At 39.0% G+C, this 21,688-nt stretch overlaps 1 protein-coding gene across 2 annotated transcripts in view; it reads left to right on the top strand.

Annotated features, from left to right (window-relative positions):
* PARP8 (poly(ADP-ribose) polymerase family member 8) overlaps positions 1-21,688 on the top strand; it is a 114,211-nt gene that overhangs the window by 37,454 nt on the left and 55,069 nt on the right. For both annotated transcript variants that reach the window (XM_056514241.1, XM_056514240.1), the window contains exons 3-5: positions 15,101-15,138; positions 20,081-20,170; positions 21,443-21,513. In XM_056514241.1, coding sequence (XP_056370216.1) covers positions 15,101-15,138; positions 20,081-20,170; positions 21,443-21,513 — 199 coding nt within the window. The remainder of the gene's footprint in view (positions 1-15,100; positions 15,139-20,080; positions 20,171-21,442; positions 21,514-21,688) is intronic.

Below are 21,688 nucleotides of genomic sequence, written 5' to 3'. Positions count from 1 at the left end.
GACAGTGAAATCTCCTTGTGCTGAGAAGCAGTGGCAGTGCATGGTCAGCTGCCATGACCTGAAGTGGAAGTTTGGTAAAAATGTATAGGGAGTGTTCCAAAGATAAAGCTCAAAGTCTTTATTTTAGTGAATATGCAGTCACTTTCATGTGAGCCTTTTTGCTCTACTGAAGAATGGAAGTGGCAGGGTTTTGCAGAGTGCGGAGGAGCAAAGGTGTGTTGTCTGTATTATGTGGATTTTCATTGCATGACGTACTCATGGTTGGATATACCTGGCTAAAGTAGGCCAACAGCAGATGTAACACTCTGGTTGTGTATCTGATGACTTGAAAAACTGTAGCAAAAACTCAGTCGACCTACCTACTGGGAAATAGGTGGTAAATCACCTCTTGGGATTGAAAGTATCCATATTTGGCAGGAGGCAATCAATGTGAAAGGCTGATAGCCTGTGGATAACAATAGTTTCGCTGTCACTGAAGAATGTGCTGTGAGGAAGGATGGCTTCTATCTTGTAGCTGTGATAGAAGAGATCTTTTGTTATATATCACAGACTATCTGTGGAGCTTACATGATTCAGTGTCATTGCTGAGTATTTGTTTCCCACTCACAAAACAGAACCGTCCAGGAAAATACCTCCAGTATCAAGCACAACCAACAACAAAGCCCTGCAAATCGCACAACTGGACCACATTGCCATGTGCCACATCCTTGTGTACCCTGCACTCCCCCAGGGATGGCAGCCCCAGATCCCTCCAAGGCACTGCCCCAGCACCTTTGATCGTGCTGGCACAAGTGCAGAGGCCCACAGAGAATGCTGCTGAGAGCAAGAGGAGGTGTGTCCTGCTGTGGTCCATCAGCTACAGAAGGTGGGAGGAGGGAAGGAAAGGTTTATTTCTGTTCCCTTTGACTCAGAGTTTTGAATCTGAGTAACTCGGGGTGAAGTAGTGATTTGTGTGGTCCTGGTTGTAGTTTTGGGTTTTTGTAAAGCTTGAAATTTATTTGCTTTTACTACTAACTCCATTGTTATTAAATGTATTAAATGTTGTTATTTAAAGCTTTTTTGGTCTGATTGAGTCATTTAGGCTAAATTTTCTTTGAATTTTTCTTTAAGTACTGAGGATCTTATCCTGCAAAGTGCTAAATAACCTTATGCTCCCACACTCTTCTCAGCAGGAGCTGAGAATGCACTGCCCCAGGAGGTGGCTGGATCTTCATGAGGCCAGGTCACACACAGTCCAGCATAATTTAAAAGTAGGATGAAGGTTTTCAAATGTGTTTCGGTTAGTACGTCATGGCCTCTCCTACAGTAATAGTTCCTGTGGCTTAATATATCACTGTAATCTTTTGTTAAACAGTAAAACCTTGCTGTATTTTTCAGGCCCTCTATTACTTGTGTCCTGTTGTGAAAGAAGGCTATTTTTCCTTTTAATTTTGCTGGTGCAAATAAGTGGTACTGCTTTAGTGTTCCATTTCACCGCAGGCAATAATTTCAAATGGTTATACCACTTCTTTTGGTCTTAATGACACTATCAGATGATGGAAAGTGAGTGACCTTTCAAAACAGAGCGCACTATAATCACTCTGCAGCCGAGTTCCTGGATTTCTGTTCTGGAAGGAGCAGCCTCCGCAGTAACCTTCTAGCACCCGAGGGGGCTGTGGGAGGGAGGGGGTGTTTATTGATCAGGTGCTGGCATGACTCACAACACCAGTGCCTCTGTAATAAACAGTCCTGTGAGCAGGTGAGCAGCTTGACCCATGCATGTCTGCTTGTAAGTTTCCCAGGGGAATACTTTTGAGATGGAAATCTCAAACCCACCCTCTTGTGCCAGTCTTACCTGTAGATTTTTCCATGTGGATACTCTTCCCTCAAGACCTGAAGCCTCAAATTTGAAAAACAATCTTCACATGTGCTGATACTTAACATTATTTGGTCTCTTTCGACTTGTAACTGTTTGTAGTTTGGTATTTGTAGGTTTTGTGTGTCCTGATATGCCTGAGATGATACTCTGTATCTTGGTAAAACTGACCCAGATTTTAAGATGTAGATGTCTGAATCAGATTTTTTTAATGTCTATATTTAGGTTCCTCTGTACAGTGGCCTCAGTAAACAGGGTGACAAGCACTTGCAGCTGCATTACTGTTTCAACTGATGCTTTCAGTGGAGTCTGGGCCACTGCTAGCTGAGCAGTCCTTCAAGTCACTGCAAGTGTATGTGGTGTCAGTCAGACATCCAGGAAGAGTTATTCTTCAGTGTTTGATCCCTTCTTATTTCATTCTGTAGGTTAATCGGTTTTATTCTCTTCAAGCCATCTAATTTTTCTTTGTGTTAAGTCTTCATAGCTCTGTCTTTATTAAAGGCTCTAAGGAGATCTTCAGATTAAGAGCTCTCTGTTAGTGAAAGGCCTACTGGTCTTAATCTCACATAAGTGGAAGGCTGAAGTTTTCTGTCTTTCATTCTCTACACTTACTAGAAATGCTTAATAATAGAATGTCTCATTACAAAACTTATGCTTTACAGGTTGTTTCTCATCTTCTGGATGCTTTCCAAATTTCAGTGGTAATTTTGGTGGGTGAAATGCTAAATAGTGCAGTCAGAGCAAAGACTAAGGAAGAGATGAAGGGAGTACATCTTGTTTGACAATTTTTAATTGCAGATTTGCTCATGAAGAGGATGACAGAAGGATAAACCTTCACTATTTTCCTGGGAGTTTTGCCTATGAAGTTTCAGGGAATCAGGATTTCATTGTGTGTTTTGAAAAGCATGTGCCAATTTTGAGTACCTTAGCATGAGTCCTGTTTTGCCATTTTCTCAACAGTATTTAAATGCTGGCCTCATAAAACATGCTTAGGTAGCCATATCCCTTTTAAGATACCTAAATTCCTAAGAAAATCTGCAGCAGAATGGAAATTTTTATACCTTAGTGAGTACATTGCATTATCTAAAATGGTGGCTATATACTGATGGTATTTTCAAGGGAATATAAGCAGTTTAGTTTTCTAACTGCCATTTGTGCACAATTATTGTTGACTAATTATTTTTAAAATCTAGACTCTAAGACCTTATTTTCAAAACTGCTGATGGTTCCTGCTGATTTCTCTTGGAGATATAGTGGTTCAGCACACTGTAAAGCTTTTTAGTTATGGATTGCTTTTTGAGAAAATGTGCATTTTTTCTTGCTGGGAGGCATATAACAAGACACAGCTGGGAATAGAGCTATCTCTGCCTTTGCAAGAATACAGGGGCTTCCTAAGCCAGTGCTTCATCTGACATGTAATTAGTTTTTTGAGAAGACAGAGATCTAATTAAGACTGGTAGAGGTTTTTTAAATTTTTATCTTTACAAATTAAAATGTTATTTAAAATTGTAACTACATGTTGGGGTAGGGTACTAACATTATCTGTTGTTTTTTGTTCTATAGTTTGCTTAGGATTTTCTGTAGGATTGTCTTCATGGCAATACTCAAATATGGTGTGTTTGGGTATAGTATAAAATTAATATTCTATGAAAGTCATGCATCTTGAAGCATTCTCAAGAACAACCCATATTTAAAATTGTTCTTAATTAGATGAGCTGCTACTAAATATACCTAAATGCAAAAAAAAAAAAAAAGTTCACTATGCTTCCTATTGCTTTCTGTCACGAAGAAGAAACAGACTGTATGATATTCAGGATTAGCTAAAATTCGTGAGAAGGTGGAAGAACTGTTTCAGATCCTCGCCAGTGCTGCCACTTCAAATGTATAAAAAGCTCTTGAACTGAAATTCCCTGCTGCTGCTATTCTGCACCCTGTTGAAATATAGTACTGGGTTGTGCTTTGAATTTTTTCCCTGAGTCACATTGAGAATTGTCAATGTCGTATTCAACCTACAACTTTGCTCTCTAAGCTACTAGTGAGAAAGGATGGAAGGGTAGTAACATTTTCCTCATTAACATTTTACTCATGGAAATTAGCAATAGGAAACACAGTTGTTAGTAACTTTGCCAATGCAAAATTTTTCCATTAATTTTATTTAAACTTCTTCTCCATCCTGGCTTTAAGTGATTATGTGATTAGCCCTCTACCCATTTCGTGGAAGACTAACTCCAAGTTTAATGGGATTTTCCATTTATGATACTCAGTCAAGTTACACCTTCTTCTCTAATTTCACATGGATATGCCATTTTCCCCTGGGTCATTGTGTAAAAAATTACACCTATCTTTATGCTGGCACTCTGCAAAGCATGTTACAGTGGTAATCACATTTCCTGCCATGCTTGCTCATTGATTTGCCATACTCTGTGTACCTTACTGTCTGGACCACATAAATATTTTTGATCACTGGCCGTTTTTCCAGATTTGTGATTGTTTCTTGATGATTACGGTATTCCCCTCAATTTACTGACATCTTTCTAATTTTAAGGACACCAGGACTGAATATTGTGTTAGAAGTGTGCCTGTACCTCAGATTAAAACTCTCATACCTGAAAAGAAATGAATAGGAAAAAAAATGTTTTCTTGTCATCTCATACTGAACTTTCCATTTTATTTTCTCTTTCTAAGTGCATGCTCTTCCATGACCATGGTGTAGTGGCAGAGATAGGTATCACAGTGAGGCTGCACATGTGAAGTGTGTGTTGCACCTTTCACCCCTCTGATTCTTGGGTCTTTTGGGCTGAAGAGACAAACCCCCCTGGCACTGCCTCAGCCATGTAACAAGTCCTTTTGTGTCTCTAACAACAGATAACAGAATGGTTTTGACCATGTTAGTGTAATGGGGCAGGAGGATGAGCCAACCCTTCAGGTACAAGCAGTCCTTGGATCTGTGTGCAGGAGCAGCAGCTGTTGCCTTGGATTTATGGGTCAGTGCTGGCCCACAATCTAGTCATTTTCAGAGATGCTGGACTTCACCTTAATATTCTGAAGATGGGACCCTATAAGCAATAGACAAATGGCTGGCTGTAGGTATGCCAGGGGTCCTGAATTATGTGAATGGATTATATTGGCATAAATAAACTGCTATGGGCAATTTCACAGGTAACATATTAAAAATCTTGCTCTGTGGGATTTTGTCATGTTGAATGTGTGCACTTTTGGTTTAGAATAGTTTTAAAAGAAATAGTTTGACATTCAAATAATATATTTGGAAGTTATATATTAAATTTTTACTAATGATAATGGAAGCTGTGAATATGGAAAATAGAGAAAAGAATAATTTTAGTTCATAAATGCAGCATTTTAGCTGTACTTAGAAGTATTCAGGGCTGACTATAGGGGAATGAGGAAAAAAATTCTGTGATATATATCAAAGGATGTAAGAGTATTTAAATTTGTTACTTTTTACCTGCACAGCAATGCCTATCGCAGACCTCATTAGATAAACAAGCATAATGCCAACTAATTAATGAATGTGTCAAAGAACAATGCCTAAGACTTTCCTCCTTTTCTGAGCACTGCGTGCAAAGGAAAGGAGCCCTTCTGTTCTTAGGGGTAATGAAGTTAAATAGTGAATATCTCCAGCAATTTATATGGGCTTAGTTTTTGGTTTTCATAAATGCTAAGGTGCTAAAATTATAAAATTATCGGGTAAAATTTATTATGTCTAGCTTCTTTTGGACAGTTGTAACTATTCAGTTTGCAGTTTACCTTGTGTCTCTGCTTTGGGTTTGTGGTTTTTGGTTTTGGTTTTATTTTTTATGTCCTTTTGTTTTAGTTTTGAAAAATGACAGCATGAAGGCTTTGTACAGGGGATGGACAAGGTATTACTCTTCAATTGATCTGAATTGAAAATTAAATTGCTTGAATTAGAACTACAGGAGCCTCAAAACAGCCTTCTAGTAGGAAAAATGTGGATCAAACCCTCATAGCTTTAAGATAACTCTTAACTGGCTTCAAAAGGGCATATCACAGTATCGTCTAACAGCAGTGCTCCAAAATTAAAAGATGGATGCTAAAGAGAGAAAAAACTTTCTTCTCTAAACTCCCCCCAAAAAACCCCACCCACAAAACCATGAACAGCACCAAAAAAAACCCTGAAACCCCCCAAAACCCCAAACTAAAACAAAATCAACCTCTGGAATGCGCGTGGTGGAAGAAATTGGACCCTGTCATGTAAATAAGGTGGCCAAAGGCACATGATACTATGTGCTGCTCTGGCAGCTGCTGTGCTGGGCCAAGAGTTTTTTTTAGTGCTCTGTTTCCTGGGGAGGACTGAAATTGGATGAAGAGCTAATGAGGAGGAGGGAGCTGCCCCTGGTCAAGCAGGGCAGCTTGACAAACAGGAGACTTTACTAGGTCAGTGAAATGGTCAGATTCTGGTACAGTCTGATTGTGAGGAATCTGGTTTTGCACAGGTAGACATAGTTGGATGTAACTGTCCAGAGTGACACATACATTCCCCCCCACCCCAAGTGTTCCTGATTTGCTAATTTAACTTTTAGAAGTGCCCTCATGTTTGCTAGAGTGATGATCAATCCTGGAGACTTTGATGTGTTTACTAGAAGCTTTTGTGCCTTTTTTGTTGGAAGCTTTGCTAAAGGGAAATGTTTGAGCTGAAGTTTTCGGTGTTCCCTTTATCTGACTGACATGCTAAATCCAGCAGAGCTTTATGAGTAATATTCCTCATTTGATTCAGGTGCACTTCAGTTTCATGAGAGGATGAGTAGCTCAATTATTCTTAGTGACAAATGCAAACTATAATAATTTTGACTCAGTGCCTCTGTACCCCCAGGTAATGTTGAGAAACAAAAGCAGTGCCATTTTTGACGCACTGACACTGCTCCTCTCTCTTTGCAGTAGTTCTGATCTGTCATCAATAGCCGTGCCTGGGACTTTTCATATGTCATCACACACGCACATTCTCCATCATCCAGAGGAAAAGATTACTCAGAATCACTTGTTATTCTTTTCTGTGTAATTGCTGGTGCATCATGGGATGTAGGGTGAAAGGGGCTTGAGCACAAATTTCACTTCTTTATAGGCATTCATCTGTATCTAGCAGAAAAAAAATAGCTGTGACTAATGCTGGGTCATCAGTTGTCAGATCACAAGGAATAAAAAAACTGATTGAGCTAAGGTGTTTCAGGAGATCTAAAGTGGCCTGTAAGAAAATATGCTGAAAAGAAAAATTCACTAAAATGCAGACATGTATATTCGAAACATTTTAAAGGGTACTTCAAAAGTTATTTAGAAATCCATGAAGATTGTTTCAATGAACAATCTAGAAAATTGTATGACTGTGAAATGGTTGGCAGTCCAGTTGTGTAGCAAGATGCAAATATTTAAAAAAAAAAAGGAAAAAAGTGCTCAAGAAGATTTGCACCCTTTGGAAATACATACTGAAATTTTTAGCAAAGCAATGAAATACTTGTTTCTAGAAAATAACAGAAGTATGGTGGGGGGCCAGAAGTCTAATTTTCTGTGCAACTTGTTCCTTGTTAAGTACTAAAGTCTTCCTTGGACTTTAGTGGGATTAAGTTCTAAATTCTGTAAAAGAAAATAAATCAGTCTTTAGTATTGTGAGGTTATTCTTGCTGCACTTGAATGACAGTCAGTTTTTCCATAGCTGTGCAAATATATACATGAAAACCCAAGTCCTCCTCCATGTAATTTTCATCTCATTTGTGGCTTCTGATGTTTTCTCCCAGAAAATAAAGTTATTTTTCACTAATCATTGTTGTATTCAATGGCATCAGTTTTAAAATCACTGCTTTAAAAAAAAGGTGGAAGTCCAGTGCTTCAATAGTTATTACCCCATGTGAAAGAGCAAAAGTCTGTATAATTTTTTTTTTTAAAAAATCTTATTCAGATTTTTATTTCCAGAAGCATGTTATGAGATAGGTTCTCTTCTAACTGTCATGATTCTGCACTGTTTGTCTGCCAGTGTGTTTGGAGGTACACGTCACTTTGTGGTTAGTGTTTTATTCAACTGAAACATTTACTTAGTTCTGTTTATGGTTTTGTACATTACTGAGGCTGTATTGTAACAGTATCGTGAGCGAATGGAGTGCAGCATGTCCTGATCTGTATAATACTATTCATGGATTCACTAGCTTTTGTGAACTTTTGTTATTGTTTTTCTCAACTTTAGCAAGGCTTTGTTCACTGTCCCTCACGATACTCTTATGGGAAGCTCAGGAAGTGTGGACTGGATGGGAGAACAGCAAGGTTGATTGAGAGCTGGCTGAACAGCTGATCCCAGAGGGTTGTGATCAGTGACACAGGGTCTTGCCACTCCAGGGGTCAACACAGGGCCCAGTATTTAACTCCATCATGGCTTGGAAGAGGGGTCAATGCCTCCCCAGGGAGATTGCTGATGACACAAAGCTGGGAGGAGTGACATTACCCCCCAGAGAGCTGTGCAGCCCTTCAGGAGCACCTCAACAGGCTGGAGAGATGGGTGGAGAAAAACAGCCTGAAACTTAGTGGGGACAAATGCAGGTCTCTGGGTCTGCACCTGAGGAGGAATGATCCCAGGGGTCCTGGTGTCCGTCAGCCAGCAGTGTGTCCTTGTAGCCAGAAAGGTAATGATAACCTGGGATGCATCAGGAAGAACATAGTCAGCAGATCAGGGAGGTGATTCTGCCCCTCTGCTCAGCCCTGGTGAGGGACATCTGGACTGCTGTGTCCAGGTCTGGGCTCCTCAGGACAAGAGAGACATGGAACTCCTGGAGTGGTTCCAGTGGAAGGTGACAGAGGTGATCAGAGGACCAGAGTATCTCTATTATGGGGACAGGCTGGGGGAGCTGGGCCTGTTCAGCCTCGAGAAGAGAGAGCTGAGAGGGGACCCCATGAGTGTCTGTCAGGGCCTGCAGGGAGGGGTCAGAGCATGGCCAGGCTCTGCTCGGTGCTGAGACAGCGCGGAGTGATGGTGCACTGGAAGTTCCAACTGAATTTGAGAAAGATCATCTTTTCTGTGCAGGTGAGCAGGCACTGGAAAGGTTGCCCAGAGAGGCTGTGTAGTCTCCTGTAAAAGAGGTATTCAAGAGCTGTCTGGACGCAATCCTATGTCACGTACTTTGGGGGATCCTCCTTGGCCAGGGAGGTTGGACCAGATGACCCACTGTGGTTCCCTCTAGTCTGACCTGTTCTGTGATTCTGTGATTTGTAATAGAATAATAGCACAGCTGAAGTTTGAAGAAGTGTCTAAGATCATCAAGCTTGACTCTTAACACATCACTGCATTCAACACTAAACCATATTCCCAAATGCAGCATCCATGTGCCTTTTGAGTATTTCCAAGGATGGTAATTCCACCACTTGCCCAGGAAGTCTGTTCCAATGTCTAATCACCCTTTTAGTGAAGAAACAGAATAAAATTTGTGTTACATAATTGTAAATGTACATTTATAAATACATTCTAAAAGTCTCCATTTTTTTTTTTTGCTGAAGACAAAAGTGAATGCCAGCAAGAGTTGTTTACAAAATTTGTCTGGTAAGAAAATGCAGAATGCTGCCACAGTTCTGTGTATGTTTCTGAATATGAGCTTCAGAGGACCACTTCCTCAGCTGATGTGTGATAAGTGGGATACAATTTTTCAAAAGCTCCAGAGTGGAAATCAAGATTATTTTTGCCATATTCTATCGGTTTTTTAAGAGCTCCACTGAAATGTAATGAAGTGTTTCTCAGCATAGCACTCATGCATACCAAGTGATGGTATTACTTGTTAATAATCTGTTGAAAAATAAATGTTAGCATTTTTCATTCACTCATATTTGTGACAGTAGAACACCAAATTAAGAGTTTTATAAGGTCTTTTGTCATAGCTGTACATAACACAGTAGTATTTTTTGCTTATTTTTCAGTTGTTTTTTTTTATTTGTTCTGTTTTCAACATAAAATGAAATTATTGTCTCAAGGTGACTTTATAAGACTTGTCTTTTGGTGATCTATTAAACAGGAGATACCTTTTTGCCATAGAAAATTGCTGGCATCTGAGTTTCTTCTGCTGTTATTTTCATGCATGTAATCTATGTACATTTTGGAAGAAAGGCTTGAAATTGGAGTCTTTTGCAGTGTGTTTAAACACTAGTTTTGAATTGTACTTCTCTATACATAGTCTAATTCACTTGAGGTCAGTTACAAAAAAAAATATTGTTTTTTTTCTATTAACTAATCCAATTCTTTTGTGTAAATAGTGTACCTAATTTTTCATCTGGTCAATATCTAAATGCCTTCTTATTCTATATGTTCATATTCTCATAGTTCTCAAGGCAGTTTTTCAAAGATCATCTGTTTCAGAAATGCAATTTGAAAGTTTTATTTGGGTGCAATTCTACAGTAAGTCTTCTGAAAATTATTATTTCTACCCTGTATTTGTGCTGTGATTTATTATCAGGTTATAAGGTTTCAAAATGGATCTCAGAACAGGGATGATGAGAGTTGCTTGTGTTCATGGTGAAAGGCATTTTGGAACCAATTTTGTTTTGTTTGAGGAAAAGGGCTCATCAGAAGTAAAGCAGAATGAGTGGTCTGGTTTCAGGTTCAAATGCTTATTGAAGAAGAAAAGGATACTAAAGGCTGTGACAATAATAGGAATCCACTGAAGAATTTGTAAGCACTTTCAAAGATAAGAAAACAAAAACTTGAAGATGGAGTTATTTACTGTATAATTATTGAATGTTCATGAAATGTTGATCAGCTGTGGATTGTTGTGTGAGATACTGAAAATGTATGGATGTTGTGACTTATAGCTAGTAAGTGGTGAAAGAATACAATTTCAGTTGCATCTGTTCAGCTGGATCTTATTCCTTTCTACTGTTTCACCTAGAAAAGAGTAAAAACATCATATCTGTATAATGTACTTTCAAAAATATCATGTAGACAATTAAAAAGGTCCTTTGGCCCAAAGTTGTCACCAGTACACTTTTTCTTTTGTATCAAAGTTTCAGTAATATTTTTTTAATCTCACCAACTTTTTCAAAAGCTGACCCGGACATATAATCAATACCACAGCAGCATTTCATATTTCAAGTTTATCCATAGCTTGCTTTGCTGAGTTTTAGTATTCTTCTTAAGGTATAAAATTTTGTGCTGATTGCATTACATCATTGATGAGCTAAATCTGAGATTTTGGCATAAAATCTCTTACGATTTCTGTAGCTTCAGATGTGTTATGACTAAGTCTCAATTCCTCTTTTTCTTGTATTTTGTTATAGATTGGCATTTCCATCAGATTCCACATGACAAAAAAAATCTTGTTTTCTTTCTTCAACAAGTTTGCAAGCGACAACATTAGGCGATAGAGCTCTGGCTCTAATAGAGATGACTAAAACTGGAATAGAAACTTGATCACAATTTCCACACTTAATAAGGCAGTAAGTCAGTTGTTGCCATGGGACAGAGCTGGTTGAATTGTCATAACTATTCCATAGGCATAAATCTTAGACTTGCACCAGATGCTTCACACTGTTCCTGCTGTGCAAAACAGCTGGAAGTTCAGCTTAAAGGATTTCTTTCTTAGAGAGAAACAATGGGTGGCATAGAGCTGAGATAACCTGAAATTGATGGGAAGCTGCATCCCAGATACAGCATCATTGTTGGCTTTAGGATGCATATTTAATCCTGGGGTGTGTATCATGATAGATAAAACTGCAGTTCAAGGCTCAGAAAGCAATCTTACAAATGGATAAAAGGGGGTGAAGCTGTTGGTTTCCTTTTTTTGAGTGTGCTTTGCTGCAGTAGCTTTTGCTTTGCTGTCTCTTTCAGTTTTCATGAGTATTTTTCTTTGCCCTGGAGATGCAGTTTTGGGGTAACATTTTGCCTGGTAGTATAATCAGTTTAGACTTTCCACTCCTTTTTAACTAGCTTTGAGGAATTGTAGTAATATCAAATGCAGATGAATCTGCTTATTTTGTATTCAGTTGGGAAAGATTAATTTGAAAAATAGCAATTACATGGTGCGTACCCAGCTAGTTGATGAATTAGTTCTCCAATGGAGATGAACTCTTGCAGAAAAAAATTTCTGTAGAAGGAATAGAAATGGTTGAAACACACTGGAAAATTCTTGCAATGAGACCCCTGTGAATAAAATTGTTCCTAAGCCAAGGCTGTTGATGTTAATATTATTTCAAGCAATAAGTTTATATTGAAAATATGAAACATGGCAGTTCTCACTAATTTCTCACGTACTTTACTATTTGTTAAGTAACAAAATTTATGCTAGGCCATTTTGAGTATGAAGCTTGTTCTGAGCTGGAGGGTTGAGAAACATGTACTGCAGGATGTCTTCTGCAGAGGGTCTGAGTTGAGCAAAACAGAAATAGCACCATCATGGAGGCTTTGTTTACACCAAGAGTTTAACCATTCCTGTAGCTAAAGCAATATAACTGAATGAGCAATGGAGAATGTGTTTATGGGAACTGGAGTAAATTATACAACTGTAAGCTGTATTTTATTTTGTAACTGAAGTAAGGTTGTACAGAGGAACTGCATTTCCAGAAGGAAAAATCACTTCCCTCACTGGAATAATCATGTTGTACTTCTGTGTGAGGGCTTGGCCTAGATTAATTCCAGTTACCTTTCTGAGTTCTTAAATAAGAAAGCTGCTTCAATAAAGGCTTTATTTGGCTTTGGGAGGATTTGACGCTGAGAGGTGCTGAACATCTGCATCTTCACTGAAATCTGTGCTGTTCAAGGTGCTGTAAGTCATCACAGTCTTGTGTTTGTGGCTTGGCTCTAAATCTTCTTAAAGTCAGTGAGAAAATGCTTGGATGGCTGGAGGACAGGAACCCTTGAGAGACCTTTGTTTGCCTTGTTCTTGGGCAAATCAAGTGTGCAGGCAGTAGGAAGCAGTTTATCCTGAGAGCAGAAAAATGTGCTGAAGGGTGACTGTGTGTGACACAGGCAAGCTGAGATAAAAATGCAAGTTTTGTTTTGTTCAGTGGTTTTATTTCCACTTTCTGCTTCCATGGTCCACACATAACTAACGCAAGATGACAAGCTGAAGCAAAGCACCACCACCTCTCTGTAGGGGAGATTGGGAGGATTTATTCTCCCTATTTCTGGATTCACTGGGCCCTGGATCAGAGCCTGGGTTTGGACAGTCGGGTATGAGACTATTTCTAACTTGCATTTTCATTAGCCTCTTAGTTTATTCCACCTCACAAGATGAACAGGATGTTGTTTGGTGACTAGTTTCCACTTGACAGCACCACAGATGCTTGTGGCAGAGATAATCACGTGATGGAGAAAAAGGAAGAGGAAAAAAACTGAGAAAAAACCCTCAGTTTTGTCGGGTTTCTGCACATGTACACTTCAACTAAGCTGAAGTTAACTTTGAAATCAAATCCAGCTTCAAAGTTAGGTTAGGTTGCTGAGATCCTTACCCAGCTGAGTTTTGAGTATCTGCACTTGTGGAAGTTGTGAAACCCTTCAGCCCCTGTTTTTGCTCTCAGTATTAGAATAAACCCAAACCCAGATATTCTGGGGTCAGCAAAGGAGTGTGGAATCAGCCAGTCTAAAAGAGTAGAGCAGAAGTACCTCTTTCAGTAGTAGAGGGAATGGTTACAAACGCTTCTAGAAGATGGGGGTTTGCTGAGAACAAGCAGTTAGGTTCTTGGGAATTTTATTGGATAGTCTTTTTTTTTCATAGAGCAAAATTCTCTATACATGACTGCACTGAGATATAATATTTCCTTATTTTGGAATATTTCCTTATTTAAAATAGTGATATTTTACATGATGACAGATTAATTAGATTTAAATAACCCAATCCTTAGGGAAAATACTCCAAGATAAGGGGATACAGATGCTGCCTATTCAAAATTCCTAAAACATAATTAAAACAGAAAAGTCATAAAAAGTTTGGTTTGTACAGTGATGGGATTTTAATCAGCAGTTGTGTGGCAAAATCCATGGTCAGCTGTAATAAATGCTCTTTCTACTTCAGTTTATGAGAACATTTGCAGCTGTTGAAGAAACAGGCATCTTTGTGTTTTAGTCAAACAATACATTAAATATTCTAGAATAGATGGTGTGCAAAAACAGCTGGCAGAGCTGCGTGTTAATAGATTGACTTGCAGAAGCAAGTGTGAGGGACCTACTTTTTCATATTGATTGCCTCTTACAGTCACTGGATTGTGAAAGTGGGACTCATTAACAGAAACCTTTGAGAAACAAACATTAAAAATCATAGCTGGCTTCAGTTTCTTGTCTACATGGAAGCTGTATTCTTGTCATTTAGAAAGATACAATTTTTCAGCAAGTGCAATTTACATACCAAAATTTCTTGGGAGGACTGTACTATCCTGTTTTGGCTTAACTCACTACAGACATGAACCCACACCATATATTATTTAAATGTGTAAATTGACATAATCTATAGGATTTAAAATTGGAAAGAATATGAATTATTCAGCAGAAACCTTTCAGTGTGCTTCATAGTTGAATGTTTTTAATGCAAAATTAAGATGGACACTAAACTTAAAACCAGAAGGACTTGGTGGGTAGTTAGATAACTGAGCAAACCATCACATCCATTTGTCTTGCTCTCAGCAGCGAGTTTAGTGAAGATCTCACTGGAAGGTAGGGAAAGCAGATGTGAACTGAGCTGCAGGTGCTTTTGAGTGACTGTTTTCTGATGAAACAGATTCAGAGAATCCACATAGTGAAGCTTATCTTCAGTTTGGCTGTGGCTCTACACAGCTTGACAAAAAGGTACAGATACTACATAAAATACAGAGCTTTGATGGAAGGAAGGAGCATAAAGAAATGTACAACAATGAGAAAGGCCTCCTACTGAGTTAAATGCAAAAACCAGATACAGGAAAAACTGGGCTTTACTAGTTCTCTAGTTCTGGTGTTCAAAGAGTGACCTTTTTTAATCAGAAGTACACATATTGTAAAATGTTACTCTAAGGGGAATATAATGCAGCCTTGATACTCCTTTTAAGAAGACTGAAATCAGGATGTGCCAATTTAGCAAAGTAAGCTTTCAAAATGGGCATGACGCTTATTATTTTCAGCTGAGCACTTCAAAAGCCATCAAAATAGATGTTACCTTCTGTTCTGGAAACTGTCAGGAAGCTATAAATAAGCATAAAATAATACAGGAGCAGGAAAATGTGTTGTGCCAGCAGTTAATGTGGTTGTTTCTAATTTTGTTGTTGTTTTCTTTCTTGCAGTGTATCCTATTCAGTGCACGTCTCTGAGGATTACCCAGGTACAGTGCAACATTCTTACTCATGGCACATGTATACATGTTACCACAATTTGCTGTATTCAAATGAGAGTCTCTGAAAGGGTGTTGATGTCTTGTACTAATCATTTTCCATTAGTTAAGATTATTTTCACAGCCATTCTCCTTTTCAGGCGTCATTTATCAGCTGGGTGAGAGCACAGGCTCACATGTTTAGAGCCAGACTGTAACTTGGGGTGCTGGGGCCAGCGGTGATGGAGTGAGGAGGTGCCCAGCCTCTTTTGTCATGGCAGATAAAGCCTGATCCTTGGAGAGGCTGAGCAGGCTGGCGCAGGGCCAGCAGAGCCCTTGTGCTTGGGGCTGAAATGAGGCCACCCTGCTCCAGGCTGAGCTCAGACTGCGCTGGCGCCGCGGGTCGGTGGGAGCCGAGCGCCCTGCGCGGCTCTTGGGGCTCACAGAGCTGCTGCCCGTGTCAGCCCAGCTCCCCGGCCTGCTCTGAGCTGGCCTGGCAAAGGCATCTGCCTGACCACGAGGCCAGTCTCGACAAGGGCTGTTATTCATAGGAAAAGAAGCAGGTAAGAGCAAAAGCAAGATTTCAGGGAGTCTTATTTCCCCAGTTCCCTTCACAAAGACACTGCGCAGGCAGCGCAGGCTGTCAAGCAGACAAGGGAAGCAGAGGTGACAGGTGCTGCAAATAAAGGTTTATGGTAGTACTGTGGGACTGCACCACATTGTGCACCTGTGATTTTTTAACAGTGTAAGTACCAGGAATGATATGAAGCCCTCTGTCCTTTTTTGATCTTTATCTATAGCTTTTCTGAAATGTTTTACAGAGAAATATTATTTCTTTTAGAAGCTGTAAAGAAGTGTGACTTTGATCTTCTTCACTGATAAGCAGCAGATTCTGTCTGATCAAAACACCAGTGTTTGAAGCAAAGAAAAAAATCAACAGTGGTGCTAAAAACAATGGAATCTGTGAAAGAATGCTAACAACCTTTATTAGATTCAGTTGTTTAACCAGTAAAAACTGTGGTGGAGAATGATCTTAGTCTATTCAACGTTTAAAAATGGGAGAAACTGAGATTCATAAAATGCACAGTCATACCAGTGATAAATGGATTTACTGCTTATTGAGCTGACAATGAACAGAGGGACAAATAGTTGAAAAAAAAATCTTCCCCATGTGTTATTAACAGTTTCTTCCATTAAATATCACAAAATTTGACCTTTGGGAACCTCTAAGTAAATGGTAAGCTGAAGCACTGAACCAGCTGCAGTTACTCGCACAGCACATGAGAGCTCATTTCCTGGCAAACTCTCTGTCTGATAGACCTCAAAATTTCCTTGTGGGTGTTATTTGCAGCATGTCCTGACAGCCTCTAAGCCTGAGTGACTTCAGCTTCCCTAAAACCTGATGAATATTCTGTGCCATCACGCCCTATATTTTAAAGGCAGATAGCATTTGAACATTTCGCACTGTAGTTAGCTTGGAGCGGAGAGTAAATCAGTAGATGTTGACTGATTAAAATCCAGCCCTTCAAGGCTTTAGAAGTGCTGATTTCATTCACATCTCAAGCTTTTGCAGGATATATGTGTGCTTTATGATGAAGAGATGTTCAGTATGCTGGGAACAATGAGGACTTTTTGCCATTTTTGAAACTTTCATCATAAAATACTCATTTTAACCCAGTTAGAGACCAATTCTTTGTTGCCTGTTTTTGTCCTAAATTCCTAACCTCAAACGTTATTGCTGACTGTGTCTCCATTCTCAGACATATATCTTAAGGAAAGTTTCAGAGACACATCAGGGTATGATGGTGTCAGGTCTGGGGAGCTCTGTGCTGATATCCTCAGCTGGAAGGTGTTCTTCAAGTACTGCTGCAAGTTGACAGAGCTCAGAGCAGCACATGCTGTCAAATTGCTCACAGGATAAACCTTTAAAGATTAAGGTTTAAGTCCATTACTGCATAGCTAGAGCAAACTTGTGTCCTGTGTAGATTAAGACTGTAATACAGAGTAGATCAGATTTGTAAATTCAAGACAAGGGTGTTTTTGTAAATTCAAGACAATGTCAGAGTTGATCATCAGATAAATTGCTAATGCGCGCAATAAATATAGAAGAGATTAGGCCACTATAAAAGTGATGTAATGCAGCTAAAATAATACCACCAAAAGTAAATTTTGGATACTAACAGAAGAGCCTTGGGTAGTGTACACATGCCTACAGCCTGCTTTGCTGTAATGTATGCAGCATCACCACTTTGGTACTGACAACAATGTGTAGCTGTTGCTGAATTATTGCTTGAAGCATCAAATGCAAGCATCTGAGTTTTAAATCGTATCTATGGTAACTGTAATGTGATGTGGCAACTTTCAATAATGGAAGGTGTTTGAAAGTTTCATATTTAAGAGTGAAACCTAAAAATGTACTCACAAAGGCACACTGAGGAATAGTGTTGAGACAGTAAAGTCTGGAAGTTACATATCCATTGCTGGACTTATGAAAACATAACTGAAAAGTTTAGAGGCAGATAATAACAGTTTCAGCATAGTATTGCTGTAGCAATTTTCTCATAACATTGACACAGCTGGGGAAAATAATCCTTCTAAGGAGCAGTTATAAAATATAGCATCAATGAGTAGACTGAAGTCCCGCTAATATGAGCATATCATGACTCTTGTGGGAATCATCAGAGCAGCAAGGATTTTGCTAATGAATTTATGTTCAGAATGATTTGTGTTGGCTGACAGAAACTTGTAGAACTGCTGTAGTCTTTTATCCCAGTGATTCATAGGTTACACACCTCAACAGACTGCAGCAGAGATGGAGACAGCCAGTTTGGCAACAAGTAGTCTGCTGTGTTCTTCTCCTAGGTCTAGGCACCTTGTCCTCCAGTGAAGATAATAGGTGTTCCTAAGTGTCAAGTGTTAGAAAAGAGTTGATGAAGAAAGCAAATCAAAGCCATTGTCTTTAATTTCAAGTCTCATCATATCAATGGAAGAAAAAAAATTTAATAGCTGCCAAATAGAAAGAAAAAAAACAACAACTTGGCAGTGAAAGTCCTATTACCAAGCTGCCAAGAAAGAATGACAATGGACATAAAAATATAATTAGAATCTATAAAACCTGTAGCTAAGCAGGCCTTATTCCATATATGTATATCTTTTCTGTACAGAACATATCTATTCCTAGTTTTCTGTACAACAATAAGCTGTAGCACAAGGATTTCCTCTCTCCTTTCCATGTATGTAGTGTTAGGTACATTTAGAGCCAAATAATGGCTTCAATTATCTCAACTCATTACACTATAGTTGTAACTTACACTCCCAAAACTGGGAAACAGATGTTCTTGTCTGTTTGTGCAAGGTGGACGCAGAAATGATGGTGGCAGCAAGATGGAGAATGTAAAGAGAGGCGAGGCAGAGGGCAAGATGCAGTTGTCCTGTGGCTGTAGCTCACAGCCCCTCATGCCCACAGACAAAAGTGGGAGAAGGAGTGAATGCTGGCAGAAGGGACCCTGCTTAGTTCACACGATGCCAGGGCTGTAAAACATGTCCCCGAGCGTGGTATGTAGCTGGACAGCCACAGACTGATGTTTTGCTGTGCCCACAGGAATGCAGGGCTTGGGCATCAGTGGTGTTGGCCTCCTGCAGCATTGCCTGCTCACAGCATGTGTGTGTGTGGAGGCAGCCACAGAGCCCTCAGAGTGCCTCACAGGACAGCACAGGAGTGGGAGTGGGGTGTGCCACAGAGTCAGACCTGGCAGATGTGTGTGAACGAGGCTGAAAGGTGTTTTGGAGGTGGCAGCCAGGAAAACCCATCTGTGTGTGCTGCTGCCCTGCCCAGCCTGGCACATGGTGCAAGGAACAGCCACAGCCCCATGCTCCCTCTTGATAAAGGTGGCTAAGAGCTGCTGTGATTAAAAGGATGGTATTACTGAACTTCCTTCCCAGCTAATGCTAACACCTGTAGCATTTCACTGAGAGCGCTCAAAAGCTTTGAGGCTGCAGCAATATGCTTAAAATTGCATGTGAATTCATGCACGCTGCTGGCGTGAGACCAAAGTGTTCAAAATTGTAACACGTAAGTCCGTCTTTCAGTTCTCTTATTTGTCACTTCATCTGTGATTATCTTGTCAGCCTTTCTGCTCTAGAGAGTAGGTTTCAATTCAGCCCAGATCATTAGAAACCAAAATATCATTACATTCATAAGCAGTTCAGCAATACATGCAAAATAAGCTCTTGCAGATAGCACAGAAAACTCTGCTGCTTCTTGGTTTTTGTTAGTAAGCATTTAGTTGGAAAGCAAAAAAAAGGAACCAAATAAAAAAAACCCCAACAGGCCCGGTCCTCAGTCTAATCTCTGTATTTTTAAAGAAAATTCGGTGAAACAGTTATAATATTCATACATACCAGTGTTTTTGTTAAGTGGGAGGGATTTCTTTTCACCCTGAATCAGGCAGAAGAAAGGTTATCCACTGATTAGAAGACACTTCAAGTAAGCTTGATGTGACTAGGCAAAATGAGGCATGGGTATTTTGCATAATTGGCTGTTAACACCCAGCTCTCAGTGCAGCTTTCACTCTGCATATCAGAGCTATTGAGTTTTGGTGTCAGACATAGCAAAAAACATAGAACAAGTATTAATTTAGAGAAAGGTTGGCCTCTCTAAGCCTTGTGGCTTGGTTCAGAGTACTGCTTGGTGAGATTCACAAAAGCCATGACATCAAACTCCATGGTTTTGCTTTATCAAGTTTGGGTCTGAATCTCCTGTACTTATAATATTTTTCTTTTTCTTAACAATTTCAAGGGCAAAAAGCCAAGCACACCAGGAAGGTGATAGTGCTCAGCTTCCCTAAGCATCTGGGGAGTGGTTCCTTGTGGTACAAATCTGGGATAGGGAACTTTGGAAGGGGCTGACAAAGCACAATGGAACTTCACCATGCAAAGTGTTTTTCTTTTGTAGATAACACTTACGTTTCCAGTTCTGATAACGATGAAGATGTGTTAGTTACAACAGAGCCAATTCCAGTAATTTTCCACCAAATTGCTACAGGTAATCCTACATCATGAGAATTTTATCAAGTTCATAGTTTTGGAGGAAAGATAAGATGTTGTCTGAACTTGGAGATATGATGTTGAAGTGTTCAGCTGTACAGTTTGGTATTTTCTCAGGTCTTGTTCTAAGAAATTATCCTACATTTCAGAATAGAAGAAATTAAGATATTTCTTTTGGGAATCACCACTATTGTGTGCAGAATGTATTTTTTGCTTTTAATGTCTTGTAGCCTGTGCTGGAGCAATTCCCCTTGATTACAGCTAGAGGTGCTTAATACTTCCCAATTACGAGTTTTCGTGATGACTTTCTTAAAACCTCACTAAATCTTCACAAATACAGATGAAACAGTCTATAACTACCACTGCCTCTGGTGAATTATTTCAGGAAATGGTTCAGCTGTTTTGCTATATTCAACTATAGAAAAATGATTTGTTTTTTCTCCCAATGATTTTGGGGCACTCTCATCCTAAATTATTTCCTTATTTTCCTCATTACTTGATACATGAAAGGGTATGCTTGTCAGACATACTGGCACATTTATGCTGTATTTAATAAAGATTCATGCACACTCCATGGAGACATTTTAGATTCTAGTGGACAAATTCTCTGATTATTTCAGACTGCAGAAGAAACTGCACAGAACACTCTTTATTCTGGCAGTTCTTCAATAGGAACACTTGAGTTTGGAATTTTTTATTATTGTTATTATTATAATTCATTATGGCATTTTTTTTGCATAACATAGAATTATTTTGAATTCCACTGGGGGAACCAGTACGATCTTCAGTCTCTATCTCATTTGTACAGATGTAAATCAAGAGTAATGGTACTGAAGGTACTGCAGCAGCACAAACAAAACCTTGCTATTATCTTCAGAACTTTGTGATAAATTTTGCTTGCAAATATTTCTTTACTTTGAAAAGAAATTAAGTCTGCAATTTGCAATAGAATAAAAACCTATCTTTTATGTAGAAGATTGTATTTTCCTGAGGGGTTTGATTTTTCATTCTTTTATAAGTTGTATGAAATTAATGAATTACACTAAATTACAAATCACGAATTGGGAAAAACAAATGTCCTAGATGGATCAGCTGAATTTCAATTCACGTTTAAAAACAATCTTCTGGGAAGTAGGGGCTTCCTAATATTAGAGTGTTGCATTGTAAACTCTTTGACGCATTTCATATCTGTAACTTTTTGTTCCCTATATGCAAAACTATTTCACTTTTTTTCCCACACATGTGTTCCTTGTTTTCCTTTTTTTTTAAGAATTAAGAAAAACCAGTGATGTCAACTATTGCTTATCCATAAAGTCAAAATTACAGAGGGAGAATGGAGAGGTATGTATTTCTTGTATGCATATTTTACCAGAAATTATTTTGGGAAGCAAAAGAAGATAATAAAATATTAATATTTACCATAGGCTTCTTATCAAAGTGTGCATATTCAATCTGTGCATGTTTACATGTTTTAAAAAGTGTCCATATTTCTCTCAGTTTCATAAAGAGATTAACC

Source organism: Oenanthe melanoleuca, chromosome Z (genome assembly GCF_029582105.1).
Source record: "Oenanthe melanoleuca isolate GR-GAL-2019-014 chromosome Z, OMel1.0, whole genome shotgun sequence".
In the NCBI taxonomy this organism is placed as follows: Eukaryota; Metazoa; Chordata; class Aves; order Passeriformes; family Muscicapidae; genus Oenanthe; species Oenanthe melanoleuca.
The sequence above is the reverse complement of the archived record's forward strand: the minus strand, read 5'-3'. Positions and strand labels throughout refer to the sequence as shown.